At 38.0% G+C, this 17,988-nt stretch overlaps 1 protein-coding gene and 1 pseudogene across 1 annotated transcript in view; one reads left to right on the top strand and one right to left on the bottom strand.

The window, feature by feature from the left end:
* Window positions 1-560: 560 nt before the first annotated feature.
* The window catches only part of LOC109067632 (paired amphipathic helix protein Sin3a-like), a 38,135-nt gene continuing 20,707 nt past the window's right edge, over window positions 561-17,988 (top strand). The window contains exons 1-8 of the mRNA XM_042728169.1: window positions 561-799; window positions 9,043-9,250; window positions 10,340-10,519; window positions 10,601-10,707; window positions 15,924-16,215; window positions 16,299-16,550; window positions 17,567-17,719; window positions 17,797-17,952. Coding sequence (XP_042584103.1) covers window positions 9,074-9,250; window positions 10,340-10,519; window positions 10,601-10,707; window positions 15,924-16,215; window positions 16,299-16,550; window positions 17,567-17,719; window positions 17,797-17,952 — 1,317 coding nt within the window. The 5' untranslated portion in view covers window positions 561-799; window positions 9,043-9,073. The remainder of the gene's footprint in view (window positions 800-9,042; window positions 9,251-10,339; window positions 10,520-10,600; window positions 10,708-15,923; window positions 16,216-16,298; window positions 16,551-17,566; window positions 17,720-17,796; window positions 17,953-17,988) is intronic.
* On the bottom strand, window positions 2,668-6,567 carry LOC109067631 (annotated as a pseudogene).

Here is a 17,988-nt window from a genome sequence, read left to right as displayed (position 1 = left end):
TAAAAATCGCTAAAAATGGGCTTCACTTGTCTCAATTGAGTTCCAATGGGGTCGCTGTGTCCATTTCTTTTACTGTCTATGGCAGTGACGCGCTGCCAAGATGACGATGGCCAGATCCGCCAACTTTGAGCTTCAGAAACGCTCTTCTAAAAACCTACCGGTGACGTCATGGACACGTCCATGTTTTTTATACAGTCTATGGTTCTAGTACAGATTACAGTTACATTGATTTTATAATTAAATTATGTAATTCCGTTACATGTTACTAGTTACTCCACAACACTGCTACAAAGTAGGGAAAAATGCAATTGCAATGAACCATAACCAATGTAACCTGCAAAAGAAATCACTGAATGCAACAGCGAACAGGTCTGTGTGAATCCTTAGTGAAAGGATTCAAAAGAATCGAGTCACTGAGATGAATCAAAATCCCCACTACTATTCCTTTTGTCAGAGAAGGCGGGAGGTTAAATCCTGCAGAAACTGGATATATTCGAATTTCACCAGAGCTCCGCCAATCGCTGTCCTCGGTTGGAGTTTGTTGGTACCGCCTCCTCCAAGAACACGCCCCTGATCGAGAGGATCCTCCTGCTTCGGTTGTTTTCCCATGTTAGCCAATTAGCAACCTAGCATGCAATTTGAGGTCTGGCGCCTTGAGTGAATGGTGCTTACGTGTATTTTAATTTGCCGTTCACATCCGAACCTTACACGATTCAGCGTTTGAGAGCGCAGTTACCAGGCTTCATCGGCTTTAATTTCTCGGCGGAGCAGAAAGAAGTGATCCGGAGTGTGTTGCGGGGTGAGTTGGCTCTGCGTGCTAGCGGACGCTCGCTAGCTGTCGTCGTCGCAGTGCTTCATTCAGGCTAAAAGTAGCTAACTCTCACAGTTAATGACGCGAAAACAGCTATCCTCTCCAAATGGCCAGTGAATCACCCGGGTGACGTGTAATTCAAAGATAGCGACATTAAATCTGTTTTGTTTTTGTTTTTTTTTAAGTGATGCATGTCAAGCTAGTGATTATATAAGAGTAACGTTATTTATCGAGGCGCTAGCTAGCCGCACTTAACTTAGCCTGAATAGCTACACAAGGTTTTTAATCTCTGCTGTGTTGATCAGCTGCTCATCCCGAAGGTCTAACTATCATTTTCTGCCTTTGACCTGTCAGTGATCGGTACTGGCTCATTGGTGTCTTCGTATAACAGTGCTGCTTTGATCCCTGAGCAGTTGTGTGTTTACCGGTAGAAACCGTTCAGTAGGACTTCCTGATTTGTAGCTAGATACACTTGGCAACATCGAGTGCTAACCAAACTGTGTTATCGCATGTTCTCGTTGTTTGGTTGGTTATAAAATGTTATTTGCCGATTTTAATCGACTAGGGAAGAGATAGTGATCGGATCGTGTTTTTATTTTGGTGTGATCAGTTTGTGTTGGTCTGAACTCTGCATCGGACAGAGGCGGTTACTGCTCGCCGCCTCTTTTTACGCCTCATAGAGTTTCAGACTGCGGTAAAGTTAGTTTGACGTTTGACATTCATTAGACATTCGGTTTTATACCAATTAAACTATTTGCTCCTGTTATATTTGGAGCACAAACTAACCCAGATAGGCATGAATATCTGCCCTTTACGGTGCACAAGGCTTCATTTCTAGAAGAAAGAAAAAAAGCATATAAATTAATTAAACAATTTAACTACACGACATTATACCATAAAACCAATACTAAAATGTTCAGAAAAACATCCCTGTTATTGCACAATGCTCCGTTTTTGGAATTACAATTTTATGTGTTTTCTAATAACTTTACAACTTTTAATGTATGCAATAATATAAATACATCTAACAGCAACACCATTTGATCTAAAGGTATCCAACCAACTGTAAAAATCTCTACATTTTATTTCCTGTAATGCACAAGGCCTGATTATGCCTGTATTGTTTTTATATATGGTACACAAACCATATTTTTGATATGTTTAACACACTGTACCTACTTTAATTAAACTCTGACACCGTTTGAGATAAAGGTATCAAACCATCTGTAAATTATTCTGAATATTTTTTCGCTATAATGCACAAGGCATTGTTTTTCAGATTAGGTCTTTATTGTTTTTATATACAGTACGGAAACCATACTTTTCATATGTTTAATATACTGTACCTACTTTAATTAAACTCTGACACCATTTGAGATAAAGGTATCAAACCAACTGTAAAATATTCAGAATATTATTCCATATAATGCACAAGGCTTGTTTTTTCATATTATGCTTGTATTGTTTTTATATACAGCACTGACACCATATATTTGATGTTTAATATACTGTGCCTACTTTAAAGTCTGACACGTTTGAGATAAAGATATCTAACTAACTATAAAATATTCAGAAAGTTATTCCTTATAATGCACAAGGCTTTGTTTTTTAGATTATGGCTTTATTGTTTTTATATACAGTACTGAACCATATTTTTCATGTTTTATATAATGTACCTACTTAAAGTCCCCCTGTAGTCAAATATTTTATCCCTTAAAACTTATCTTTGATCATCAAAATGATATATTTAAATGTTTTTTTTCTTGTGAAAATAATTTTCTCATGCCTTAAAATAGCTTGAATATAACTCAACACCCTTGCCTCATTTACTATACGCTGATCTATGAATATGCAAATTAGTCCTGCCTCCACTCAGTCACACCAGCCAGCACCTCCTGATCCACTGAACTGTAGTATATGCAAAACAATGGCTGTGACTGATAAAACTATGTTCTTACTAGCGGACAACTACAGTGCATACTGTAACATTCGTTAAAGTTACTTACTTGATGATGTTGTGTACTAAAATGCCTTGAAGATTCGAATACAGCCGTTTGTGATTCTTAATTCGCGCCCGTGAGCATACGCGTGTGAAGTGCAGACGCCAGTGCGGGAGAGGTGGGTCTGACTCCAGGCTACTTTTACACTGCTGCCACGGGTTATAATTCAAGTTAGCGGTTCTAAATTAATGTTAAACCACAGCTTCATGGGTCTTTTGCTCTAATGTATTTTTGGTTTTGTGCTGGTATTGGTATAATTTGCATGCTAGTGATAGGAATCGATCCCTTGACGTGATTGGTTATTGGTTTTTGATGTAGCACGTACCTATTAAGCTCACGTACCCATTAAGCATACTTCTATATTTGAGCTCAGATTATAAAAAGAAAAAATAATGTATTATCATACTTGATGTCTTAACAAATTGATGTGTTTGTTACTACATACCTCCTGTAATTTCAAGTCAATCAGATCATTGCACACTGAGATATGGGTCTCTATGTGTTCACACTGTCTGGTGGTCATTTTGAAAGCTGTCTGAAAACTTTCACCAAAAGAGTAGCACCTTAAATGTGCCTTTTTTTCACTACTTATTGTTAAATTAAGAGATCAATGTTTAGACTTCTGCAGATAATAACCTGTATCTTGGATGTGGGAAATAATTACATTAGATCCAAAAGATAGTTTTAGCAGCATAGCGCAGATGCTACAGAACACAGTTAGCTGACCATCTGTATAAGATTTTGTGCTACGCTAATATATTACTTCATAGGCATTATTGGCTAGTACTTTTACATCCATAATATTTTAAATTGACAGATTATTGCTGGTCTGTGGTTTTAAACTGTTCCATTTTTTTTTAAAGATTTCATATTATTTTAAGGTGAGCTTAAAGGGTGCACTACTATGAAAATCACATTGCTTCAGTGTGACAACAATAAGAAAAAGTATAATTTCATAGATATTGTTAATAGTAGTTGTTCATAATAAAATATGTATGAACTTAATACATGACCTAGATTATTTATTTTGTAAAATCTTGTAATTTGAATAAATATTACACAAAATTTGTTAAAAATTGCTGGAGCTTTGTGCTGCTGTGTTGGCTGCTCTCCTTCCTTCACAAAGCGTATTTCCTTACTAACTTGATGATGGTGCTTGCTACTTGCAATGGCCAGGGATACACTCTCAGCTACTACCTTTAGAACATGGTCAAGCCGCCAGCGATAGCGGCCATCCCCAAGAGCCTTTGGGCAGCAACTCAGGATGTGTTCTAGTGACCCTTTTCTATTGCAGAGGGAGCAGGAAGGGGTATCTGACTTGCCCCAGAGCCGGAGGTTCGCTGGGCTTGGCAAGACATCATAAACAGCATTGATTAAGAACTTCATGCACTGTGGCTCTGCTTGCCAGATGTCAGACCATGTAAGCCTCCATTCTATTGTACCTTCCCATCTAATCCATGCCCCTTGTTGCCTCATGCCTGCCACTTTACTCATGCGGATTTCCTCCACTGTTTCCCTTGCTTCGTCCTGCACAAGGTATCGCCTTTCCTTGACCCGTGCTTGGCTGTAGTTTGGCATTGGGAAACTGCCGAACCCTGCTCTTTCCCAAGCCACTGCCCCCACCACGGCCTTTTGCCTTAGCCTAGACTCTGCTGCCTCCAGCTCCCTTGAGGCTTTCCACTTTTTGCCAGTTTGGGGTCATGGAGTCTCTATACTGCATTGCTTCTCTGGTGGGGGAGACCATTAACTCCTCTGTAATGCTGCTGAAAGGGAGCTGCATGAGGTTACTCTTCCCATACAGAGCTGTAGTACTCAAGCTGCGAGGTAGACCGAGCCATCTGCGGAGATGGCTACTAACTTTCCTCTCCATTAGATCAGTGATGAAAATCGTGAGTTCATATACCAGCAGAGGCCATAGAATCTGTGGCAGGATGCCATGCTGGTATATCCAGCACTTGAACTTTCCAGGCAAACCAGATTTATCAACCTTTTTGAGCTATGTCTCAAGCCCACTGATGGATGACTGGATAGTGGCTGTATCTCAGAGGCTGTGGTCAAAGAGCTTTCTGAGACTCTTCACTGGCTTCTCATTAATGGTTGGAATTGGGGTGTCCTCCAACATGAAGTGGAACTTGTCTATGACTTTGCTTTTCTTCAGGAAAAGTGATCTAGATTTGGCAGGCTTGGAGATCATTCTTGCCCACTTGATGAGCCTCTCCAGGACTTGAAGGATCCATCTGCTGCCCAAAACTGAAGATGACGATACTGTGAGGTCATCCATTCGAGCTCTTATCGGTGGTTGGCGCACCCCAAACTTGGACAGCAGGCCACTGCACTCCACCTCAACAGCTTTGGCAACCATGTTCATGGCCAGTGCAAAGAGGATTACTGAAATTGTGCATCCAGTAATGATACCCTTCTCCAGCCAATGCCAACTTGATGTTACAGACCCAGAAGAGACTCTCAACCTGTAGTTGTTATAATAGTCCAGGATGAAGTCCGTGATCTTACTGGGGACATGGAGCTGGTTCAGTGCAGTCTATACCAACTTGTGTGGTATGGACGCATATGCATTGGTCAAGTCGAGCCACAGCACAACCAGGTCTCCTCTGTTCAACCGTGCTTCTCTGATCAGCTGGGTGATTACTTCTTGCTCAAGACAGCCAGGCATCCCGGGAGTCCCTCCTTTCTGCACTGATGTATCAATGTAATCATTCTTAAGCAGGAAGTCAGTCATGCTGGACAGAACACTGAAGAAGAATTTTCCCTCAACACTGAGCAACGAGATGGACCTAATTTGCTCAGTGTTAGTGGAATTCTCTTCCTTTGGTATCCACACACCTTCAGCATATCTCCACTGGCTTGCAATAATTCCCCTTCTCCATATCGTCCGCAAGAGTTTCCAGAGCAATCGCAGCAGATCTGGGCAGCACTTATAAACAGTATAGGGCACGCCACTTGGTCCTGGGGCTGAAGTGGATCTCGCTGCCCTCACCACCTCCTGGATTTCTATCCAGCTTGGCTTCCTCATGTTGAATTCAACCTTCAGGGCTGGTGGCTCAAGAAGGGCCTTTTGCTGTTCCAGGTCCAGCTCCCTATTGGGATCACGCAAGGTGTCATAAAGGAAGTGGTCTACTTCCTCCTTGGAGCATGTGAGCTGTCCACTGAGTTTGCTTTCAAGCAGCTCTTTTGTGAAGCCAAAGGGGTTGGCAATAAATTTCACCCGCTGCGGGGCTCTCTCCCTTCCCCGTCTCGTTTGCCACTCTGCTCTTCTCAAGGTAAGGAGTTTCTTTCTATTGATGTTGCGGAGCTCGATAAGTGGTGGCTTCTCCTCCTCCTGTGCAGTCTTGTAATGCTTTTAAAGAATACGGAGCTCCTGTCACAGTTGGGGAATTCTCTCTCCTCTCCGGTTCTTAATGTATGGGGTCTTGATGATTTTCTCCTCTTGACTGACCGTTCAGCTCCATGACTTACAATGACTGCAGTCAGGACTTGAATGTGACTGTCCGCACCACCTTTTCAAATGTTTGACGTTATCTGGGTAACAACATCTCCAAACTGCTGCCACTCCATCTTGGGCCATCATGCGGGCCATTTCACTCGTACTTGTTATTTTACTCTACCTGAGACTGGGGCTTCTGGTGCCTGGAGGTACTGGGCACTGTAGGGTGATTCCACTTTAGGGTGCTCCTCCTGCGTCTCACCAGGGTTGAACCCCGTGCGTTGCACTATTGGCTCCTTCCTCAGACATTTCATCCTGGTCTGATGTATCTTTAGACCATGTGGGTTTTTACAAACCTTGCCGCATATGCATCTTAAATTCGTAGTCTGAATTTCATTTGCATTTGTTGTCACTGGTTGGTCCGTCCTTATGGGGTACTCAACCTGTTCTCGGTTGTCAACCAGCCTACTCCTGGGAGTCTCTGGCACAGCCAGAAACATACACATCAGATTAACAATCAGGACAAATAAGCCTTGTGCATCAGTCAGAATAATATTCAGAGTAATTTACAGTTGGTTTGATTCCTTTAGCTGAAGTGGTGTCCCAAGTTTAATGGATTTAAATGGGTTCCAGGTCTGTCTAAAAAAAAAAAATTCAAGATTCAGTACTGTATATAAAGAAATCTGCCTTGTGCATCATGCAGAAGAATATTCAGAGTAATTTACAGTTGGTTTGATACCTTCAGACTTGAATTTAAGTAGGTACAGTATATTAACCCTATCAAAAATATGATGTCAGTACTGTAAATGAAAACAATAGAAGCATAATGTGAAAAAAAAACAAGCCTTCTGTATTACAGGGAATAATATTCTGAATATTTTACAGTTAGTTTGATACTTTTATCTCAAATGGTGTCAATCTTAATTTAAGCAGGTACAGTATATAAAACATGACAAATATGGTTTCAGTACTGTATATAAAAACTATAAAGACATAATCTGTAAAACAAAGCCTTGTGCATTACAGGGAATTAATATTCTGAATAATTTACAGATGGTTTGATACCTTTTATCTCAAATGGTGTCAGAGTGTAATTAAAGTAGGTGAAGTATGTTAAACATATCAAAAATATGGTTTCTGTACCATATATAAAAACAATGCAGGCATAATTAGAAAAAAAAGCCTTGTGCATTACAGGAAATAAAATGTAGAGATTTTTACAGTTGGTTTGATACCTTTAGATCAAATGGTGTTGTCGTTTAATGGATTTATATTATTGCATACATTAAAATTTGTGAAATTATTATTAAACACACAAAATGGTAAATCCAAAAACAGAGCATTGTGCTATAATAGGGATGTTTTTCTGAACAATTTAGTATTGGTTTTATAGTATAATGTCATGTAGTTAAATTGTTTAATTTATAGGGCCCATACATAGTCCACGCGAGCAAGCAATGCGAGCGACGCGAACGACGCGCTCCCTTTCATAGTCTAAACAGTGGACGCAAGCATCACGGGCGATGCGTGTATGCAATACACCGCTCACGAAACAGGGGGTAGTAGAGTCGGGTGATATTAGTAGAGTCGGGTCGCGTGATATTCCGATCACAATGACAACTGAAGAGGAGTGCATTCTATTGCTGATTTTACATCGGCGGCAACAAAGGCAGCGCAGAGATAGCGGTGGTATGTTATACATATAAGCTCGCATAATTTTTCCTCTTCGCCCGCCATTGTATTCAAACCTTCTTCTTCTGTAAACATAATATACTTGAATTAATGTACAATACTTGCAATGTCGCCCCCACCGACAACGCATAGTATTGCGTGCATCGGCGCGTCGCGTATCAAAAACTAGGACGACACATTTGGCTACGCACCGACGCATAATGCGGCCGAAGCGTAACAATGCGTAGTCTTGGGGACGCGTATGCGTACAGATGCGTTGACTATGAAACGGCCCATATGGTTAATTTTTTTTCTAGGAATTAAGCCTTGTGTACCGTAAAGAGCATATATATATATATGTCTGTCTGGTTTAGTTTGGGCTCAAAATATAACAGGCTCAAAGAGTTTAATTTGTATAAAACCGAATGTCTAATGAATGTCAAACTAACTTTACCGCAGTTTTTGTACAGGAATCTTTTATTGGTTTTATTGCTTTTTTTATTGGTCCAGAACATTAGTAAACATGCATACGTACATATTTAATGCATGTATCCGATCAAGTTTTACTGTGCATTACAGTGTGTTGTGAAGTGTGTGGGTCATGTAGTCTCAGGCCTGACACACACACACTCACAGATTCAGATGATGCGAAACTGTCTGCTTGGATAAAACAGACTTTAGCCATTCAAATTAAAATGAAGCGGCACACAAGCCCTAGCATGTTTTCCTTACAGTGTAGCTGTCTACACACCACTCTCCGCTTACACAGGTTCATAGAAAACTGTAACATTGTTTAAAGTTTTGTTGCAGTCTCTTGTGAGTAATGGGAACGCTCATAACAAAATAATTCAACCGTTAAAAGAATTCTTATTAGTTTCGTCGATTTATATGTGAATACATGTATTTGTCTACAAAACTAATTTCTTTAGATAATGTTTTGGTTTTTAAAGAAATAGTTACCCCAAACCTTTGGTATTTTACTCACCCCCATGTTGTTCCAGACTGTTTTAGATCATAAGAAACATGAATTCAGTCAAATGTGTCCAACTTTTTGTCTGGGAGTGTATGCATATTTAGCGATAACTTTCATTTGAATATTTGCTATTTGTTTGTTGTAGATTCCGCCGCAGTGAGGAGCATGAGTACATAATGAAGCGGTGCTTGGAGGATCAGGACACAGTGATCGGCTCTCAGCGGCAGCTCCCCGGGGGTGTGGACAGCTTTCAGCACCGGGTCCTCAGCTCTGCCTCCACCCTATACGAGACTGCACCAGACAACATGCAGCCATCGTCCAGCCTGCAGTACTCCGTCTCACAGACCTATCAGGTACAAATTCATCAACAGTTTTGCATTATTTTGATAAATATTTCTTTGTTTTTATGTATTAAATATTATAAATAAACATAAATATAAAATAATAGAGCGTTAACTTTATTTACAAGAATATATATACTGAATATATGTATATACATTGGACAACATTTTAAGAACACTTGGAATATTTAAGAAGTTTCGGTTGTTTTTGTTGAATTGGCTTCTACAATACCCATAAAATGAACTATTGCCAGAACTACCTGTGACAGAAGGAATCTGCTGCAACATTGAATATGATTGACTGGTCCCCCATAGTCCGGACCTCAACTGTATCGAGCAAATTTGGGTCAAGTTGGAAAATAAACTGAACAGATCTATTGTACATTCAAAGGAAACACTTTGGCTTGAGTTGCAGAAGGCATGGGATAACATTAATGTTGAAGTATTTAGGAAATATATTGACACTATGCCAGAGAGATGTACTGCTGTAATTGCTGCAAAAGGTGGACATACCAAATAATGAAGTTAAAAGTGGATAAAAACAGTACGACTCACTTTATCTGATATTTGTTGTGCTCAGAGTAACCATCTGCATGTTTCATGAACATTATGAAATGAAATCATGCTTTGTAGGCCAAAAAGTCAATATTTTCAGATCTGTCAGGTGTTCTAACAGTTTTGGTGTGTGTGTGTGTGTGTGTGTGTGTGTGTGTGTGTTTTGAGTTACACTCTGCTTTTTAAAGATTTAACTGGTAAGAAATTGTGGTTTGTGAGTGCAATTTCTGTAAAGAAATAAAAAAAGCACTTATCCAGTAATTATGAATGATTGGAAAATTCACAGAAATTCATTGGTCAAAAGCTGCAGGAACCTTGCTATGAGCGAGTGTTTTTTTGTTTTTTTTTTTAACATAAAGTGTTCCTTTTGGCCCAAAAGCTGACAAATTTAGTAAAGCTATGTGCATTTAATTTATTTAAAGCACATTTTGGTATATATTGAAACTTGTAAGAATGAGAATTCATCACATAGTGTTAAAGGGAAATGACATTTCACTTTATGTAAGCAGTCCTGATAATTAACCATTTCTCCTTCTGCTCTACCAGTTGTCAATGGCCCAAAGTTCTGGTGGACATGGACATACCAGCAGTTCAGCTGTACACAGTGGGCCTCATCATCATGGGCCAGCTGTCCAGCCTGTGGGCCAGGGTCACTCTCATGCTACCCCTACCCCTGCCCCTGCCCCTGCCCCAACACTGGGTCAGCAGCAGTTTCAAAGGCTCAAGGTAAGAGATCAGTTTAGAAGAGCATGGGAATTATCTGCATTAATTTAGATGGATTGAGAACTGAAATGCATGTCATTTCAGGTTGAAGATGCTCTTTCCTATTTGGATCAAGTTAAACTTCAGTTTGGCAATCAGCCACAGGTCTACAATGACTTCCTGGATATCATGAAGGAGTTCAAGTCTCAAAGGTCAGTGTGAGTTTTGTTTTTGTTAGTTTTTTTTTGTTCTTGGGGCTTGTTTTGTTTCTGTCCCTTCTAGTTCGGTCTAGCTCCACACCTCGAATGGGTTGGTCTAGTTTTGGTGAGTGCCCTTGGGACTTTATCCTCGGCCAAGGTAGCTGAGAGAGACACTTAACCTGTCTTTGTTTGTGCTTGTGGCTGCTTTAGTGCTCTGGTCCCTCTTTCTTTGTCAGTGATTGAGGAGAGGAATTGTTTGTGCCAGTAGGCCAAGCATTGAAGAGAGTAATTCTTCATTTATTTTGAAAGAACAGTAATCATACCTGTGTGCAGTACTTTATTTGTTATTTTCTCAGCCAGTCATTTCTCAGATGAGATCACAGTCACATTATAAATTTTTTGCAGTGTAGTGATCAGGGATGTGATTGTGATTGTTTTTGGTTTTGATTCACTGTTAGTGCTGCGCTTGGTTTGAGCCGCTTTGATTTGCATTTGGGAACGCAACATTCGTCATTAGAAATGTTTATAAATCTGTTGTTATTTACAAAGTTTGTGTCTCATGATCTTCAGAAAACAATCTGAGAGAAATTAATAATTTTATTCATCATTTATGAAAGTGACAAAAAGTGAGTAAAGACATTTAAAGTGATTTATATTTAATAAATGCATTAACAAATTTAATTAATATATTTGACAAATGCAAATAAATGCTGTTCATTAAACTTCATATTTATAAAAAAAAATCCTGAAAAATGAAGTGCATCATCATTTCCACACAAAATATGAAGCAGCAATATTTTCAACATTGATAATATTCAGAAATGTTTCATGAGAGACAAATAAATTGTAATGATTTCTACAAGATCATGTGACACTGAAAACTGGAGTAGTGATGAAGAAGATTCTGCTTTGCATCACAGGAATAACATTACATTATATAATATGTTAAAATGTAAACCTTTTTTTTTGTATTTGTTATATTTCACTATATATATATATATATATATATATATATATATATATATATATATATATATATATATATATATATTTATACATTGACTTTATTTTGATCAAATAAATTCAGCCTTGATGAGCAGAAGATAGTTATTTCAAAATCATTAATAATTGTAATGTTTCTAAACTTTTGGCAGGTACTTTAATAATAATACCAATTCTTTATACTTTACTGTAATATATTATAGTACTTTATTATAATATATTATTATATTGTTGTCATGATTATTAAATGCTGCTTTTTATTTTTTACAGGACAGGATGCATTTTTACAATATAAGATATATCTTTTAATGTGCTGAAATATATATTTTGAATATTGAATGCTGGGGGCGTGGCTTGGGGCGTGGTCAGATTTTCCTTTTTTTTTTTTTTTTTTTTTTTTTTTTTGTCTCTAGCTGATCATATGCCTGAGTGATGTATGAAGTGCCAAAACTGGCCCGCCAGCAATAATATCTGGCCCGCGCCTGCAGCCAGATTATTTTAATAGTGGCTGGTTCTGAAATAGATCTGTCATGACAGCAACAGTTACTCACAATCAAGGATGTGAGCGGAGTGGAGCGGTGTGATTTTGACTGGGGTGAGGAGCAGATTTTTTTAAAAGTCAGAGCGTCATGGTTTTCACTTGCTACAATCACGAGTACAATTCATGCCAACAGCCTGTAATATAACTGCATATTTAGCAAGAATTCACATGTTAAACATATTTAGCTATAGCTTGATAGAGAGGGATCACTCAAATCAGAAAGAATGTGAAGTCTATGATGATGGCAGTGGACATGAGCAGGAAGTTATAGTTCTCAAGGAATTTGTTTGTTCCTTCTAGATATAGATATTTTCATTTTTAAACAAGTACTACAACACTTATTTGCACACAGTCGCTCTCTCAATAATGCATTCAAACAAATGTAATACAGTGCTCCTTTATCTGTATCCGATTTCGAATGAGCAGAAATCTGTAAGAAAAGCATCGATCTGTAGGTAAAATAACTGATGAAAACGTGCTGTTATTTTCATCTCAAACAAAATTTGCACCTCAAAAAGCAGCAATCATAACTTTTAATGCTGACAACCATGTTATTGGCTTGTCATGTGGTAAGAAAAAAGTTTGCACACTAGTGTTCCAAAAGCCACTGTTATTTTATTTATTTATATATTTTTTTTTATAAACTTTATGAACAGAACTGGGCTATTTCAAACACAGACCTGCCAACCTGTATGCATTTTGCGTAGCTGCTACGCATGTTGACCTCAAAGTACGCTGGTACGATTTGTCACTCTAAAGTATGCAAAAATCCAGTGACGCCTCTGTCCATGCGCAGTATTCAAAACAAGCAACAGAAAAAGATGAAGAGTTCAACCAATCAAATATATATATATTTTTTTATTTAAATAATTTCTCTCCTAGTAGCCTATAGTTTCAGTTAAAAGCGGCTCACGCTCGCCCCGTCAGATGCTCTGACAGAAAGGCTGCATGTGAGGCTGACAGATGCGCTGTATAATGTGTTGGAGATGTGCTGTTTTCCTTAATGCATAACTTGCATTTCACAGGTATATTCTCCATCAGTAAATGTAAAAAAAAAGCAATGTTAATATTTCCTTTTGCTATCAGAAGTGCATGAGCTTTTGCTTTGCGATTCTACGATAAACTCCACAGACTTCATTTAGAACGAGCGCCACCACACGCATGCGTGCCAAACAGACTGAGCGCAATGAATTAGGAGCGCAGTAACTCTGACTAAAATATACATTTTGCTGAAATATTTGTAGTTGCACAATAAATGTGACATGTAGAATTTTAAACCTAAAAGTAAGTGTATTTGTATGATAGCACTAACTGTAAATTGTAACGGGGTAATCAAAATAGCCTTTCTACACAATTAGTCTGTGCTTTTTATTATTTTCATTTTTAGTTTAGTAACTTCTACTTTAAAAGGATTTTGTTTTTAGATTGCAATGTTACACTGTTAGAATGTAATGTGATATTAACCCTTTTTTTGCACATAATATATGCCTACATGCTTACATTCAATTTATTTGTTTAATCCAAATGCAAAATACAGAGATATATAGGCTACCATATACCTCAAATCAGCCAAAAAATACGAGATATGAATTTTTGCTCATATCGCCCAGTCTTATACAGAAGTGTACTGGACTTTTTTTAATTTTTAGCATAAAAATGGTTTAAGTTCAAAATCTTTGTTTGTGTTCTACTGAAGAAACAAAGTCGCTTACATCTTGGATGCCCTGGGGGTAAGCAGATAAACATAAAATTTTCATTTTTGGGTGAATTGGCCCTTTAAAGATGTGAAATATTTCCTAGCATTTTAGTGCTGTCAAACAATTAATCGTGATTAATCGCATCCAAAATAAAAGTTTTTGTTTACATAATATATGTATGAAAACTGTGTTTATGTATAAATAAACACATTTTGAAAATATTTACATGTATATAAATTTATATATTTATATTATTATATTTTATATAAATATATTTAATACATCAACATATTTTTCTTAAACATTTACATGCATGTGTGTGTATTTTATATATACATAATAAATATACACAGAACACACTCATATATTATGTAAACAAAAACTTTTATTTTGGATGCAGTTAATCACGATTAATTGTTTGACAGCATTAAAGCATTTATACCAAGCAAGATGACAAATGGTACATTTTTTTTTTTTTTTTTTTTTTATAATCCCGAATCATAATATTTCACTGCATAATTACATAGCCTACAGATAATTTTGTGTTAGGTCAATTACTGTAGGCAGCAGCTACACCAAGCTTTGTGATTGATATCACATATCTTGCCTGAAAAGAACATAAACATTACTACAATTCACGTCTGCAGTAATAATTAACATACATGAATCCTAAAAAACTAATAATATACGAGCAAGTCATGACTTTTCACTTTACACCTACCTTTGACTAGGCATAAGATTTAGTCTCAGACGTAGCACTATGCATAGATTGTGCAACAGGTATTAAATCTACGCACAACTTAAAGCATATTTTACATCCAGCCTAGTCTTACAACCAGGTGTCCGGTACAACTGGTGCAACCGGCCCTTGGGTGTTTTCAGCATCTGCCGTCTCACCAAATGTGGACATAAATACATGAACAACATCCACAGAACTGCTCTGGGAGTCACTTCATGAGCATTTTGCAGTTTCATTTGAGTAAAACTTTTGTCATATCATATACACACAAACTTAAAAGGCCCTCATGGCAAGCCATCAAAATAAAAGCTCGGTTTAACTTGAAGAAATTGTCAGGAATATATTACTGTGGTACAGTAGAATATACCTTATACTACAACAACAACTACTACTACTACTACTACTACAACTGCTACTACTTCTACTACAAAAATGTAAACTTTTTTTAAAAAAAAGAATAATCACACAAGAGGCCATTTCGTCCATGTTTTGTCCAAAACCATTGGTTGCCAAAAATAAAGAATTTAACTTTCTTTTGATTGAAAGAAAAATGAATGTTTTATGCATTAATTTGATAACCAGAAAAATAAGAGGTATAAAATAGGGCTATTGTAAAAAAAACAAAAAAACAAATGCTTTTATAAATTGAGTTGTTTTTATGCATTAAAATAATTAGACATGCTTAAACAGAATTTGGTAACAAATAATGTGAGAAAAAAATTAAATATTTCATAGGTGATTTTTAATTAAATAAAATTTAATTTAAACATTAAAAAAGAGTCCAGAAAAATTAAAACAGAAAGAAAAAAATAAAACGGAATTTAGGAAAAAAATAAAACTTTTCATAGGGCCATAAAATAGGTCCTAGAAAGTCTAATCAATATGCACATAGATGTAAGAAAGGGTCACAAATCGCCATGCATGCCATTGCCGCTGTTGGTTAGATTTTGAATGGCCAGTAATCGTTCTGTGTTAGTAAATGGGAGATTTTGTAATTTTCAGCATTGAATTTCTAGAGTATAAAGTATACAAACACTAAACTTAATTATCATGTTAAAATTAAATAATAACATGATTACAAATGTTTTAATGGAGTGGTTTTAATTGCAAATCTTTAATACTCGGTGTTAAGAATTTAAGAGAATATCCATACAGTGCTTTTTTTGCAAGCACTTTTATGGTCATGTTTTCTTGAACTCAAGGATACTGTAAATCAAATACCATAAATGTACTGTCCTTGTGTTGTCAGCATTGATACACCAGGTGTGATCAGCAGAGTCTCCCAGCTCTTCAAGGGCCATCCAGACCTCATCATGGGCTTCAACACCTTCCTGCCTCCTGGCTACAAGATTGAGGTTCAGACCAATGATCTGGTTAATGTGACCACTCCCGGCCAGATCCACCACATCACCCCACATGGTATCTCTGTTCAAAACCTTCCCATAACCCAGCCAGCACAGCACCAGACCCAAACAGCAGCTCCCACCAGCACTGCAGCCTTGGTCATCCCTAGCCAGCCAACCCCTGCCAAGATCAGCAAGGTAAAACTTGAGATGTTTTACCCTCTGCACATATTTGGGTTGTAGATTTGTAAAGTTGTCTAAATTAATTTTATTTTCCACAGCCAATGCAGTCTCCTGCACTTACCCCAACCAGCCAGCCTAATCCGTCCATTCCCTCGTATGCCTCCCCGCGCTCGCCCTCGGTCCAGTCCCACACTCCCATCAGCAGCAGCACTGCCGGTTCAACCCCGCTGCAGAACAACCAGCCTGTGGAGTTCAACCACGCTATAAACTACGTGAACAAAATCAAGAACCGCTTTCAGGGCCAGCCAGAGGTCTACAAATCCTTCTTGGAAATTCTGCACACATACCAGGTGAGAGCTGAGGCACCGAGGACAGTATCTGTATGTCAGAACGCTCTGTAACGCTGTGTAGTACAGCCAACCTTTTTATTCACCCAATACACTATCAAAAGTTTGGGTCAGCAAGACTAATACCATTACTGTTTTTTTTTACTGTACTTTTACCGACTTCAAATTTTTAAACAGTGGTGTTTAGGGATGCACTGAAATGAAAATTCTTTACACGGGTCCTACCTCTTGCCTTGCCTGTTTCTCAGATATTTTGCCCCCTTTTTTTTAAATTTTTTTTTTCTGCCATCTCTCTCTATCTGTAGTCTATCTCTATCTGTGATTTAAAAGAGTTTTTCAAATATTGCTTAGTGCACCTTTAATTCTGAACATTTTTTAACATTCTAGCAGACATTATACCAACAAAGCACAGTTTACCTTAAAAGCTGAGAAAAAGCAAGAACTTCATCGACGTAAAATTAATTTTATTTTGGCAGAAACCCACAGGAAGAGTGCTTTTTGTTGACAATAGCAGATTTATTGATGTTTGTTGCACCTATCACACAGTCACATGCCTAAAAAAAAAAAACCTTAAAAATGTTACTAAGCAACTGACAGGCAGATATCACCTCAAGCTTGTGCCGAGCTGTCAGAATAGATGTATTACAGAACAACATTCTGCAGTTTATTTACTAATTTGTATAAGGACATTTCGTGATTTCAATCATCTTACAGTAACCAGCAATAACCACCCCTTCTCATCAGAAACATGAGATGCAGTACTAAACAGTCTCTCGCTGTCAGTGCTTGTAATGATTTTTCATCTTTCACAGACTCTTTTAAATGCCTCCACACTGCTTACATGTTTGCTGCATTAGTGTGCATGTCTATTTGATCACGTCAGGTTATTGTTCGATACAGTTTATCCGGTCTTTTCACTTACTTCTGTTACCGAACATCTGGTGCGTCCCTAGTGGTGTGTGTTTACAGCCCTTTATGCTGCATGCTTATTGTAAACTCGTGCTTTGTTGGTTGTATAGAAGGAGCAGCGTAATGCTAAGGAGGCAGGGGGAAACTACACACCCACTCTCACAGAGCAGCAGGTCTATGCTCAGGTGGCCCAGCTCTTCAAGAACCAAGAGGACCTTCTTTCAGAATTTGGCCAGTTCCTGCCAGATGCTAACAGTTCAGTGGTAGGTTTTGAGATATGTGGTAATAATATCTAAAATCACAGAGCTGAACTCATTTTGCTTTTTTCTGTTATCCTCAGTTATTGAGTAAGACTACAGCTGAGAAGGCTGAATCTGTGCGTATTGATCATGGGGTGACCGTAAAGAGACCTCAACCGAACAATAAGCAGAGGTTTAATCAGAATGGCTGTCAAGTCCGCAGACACCCAGGGCCGCCCACTACGCCCCCTGTTAAGGTAATTATGAGTAAAACTTTAAATTAAAACATTGAA

This window comes from Cyprinus carpio, chromosome B7 (genome assembly GCF_018340385.1).
Source record: "Cyprinus carpio isolate SPL01 chromosome B7, ASM1834038v1, whole genome shotgun sequence".
NCBI classification, from domain to species: domain Eukaryota; kingdom Metazoa; phylum Chordata; class Actinopteri; order Cypriniformes; family Cyprinidae; genus Cyprinus; species Cyprinus carpio.
Note: the sequence above shows the minus strand (reverse complement) of the source record. Positions and strands in the feature narration are given on the sequence as shown.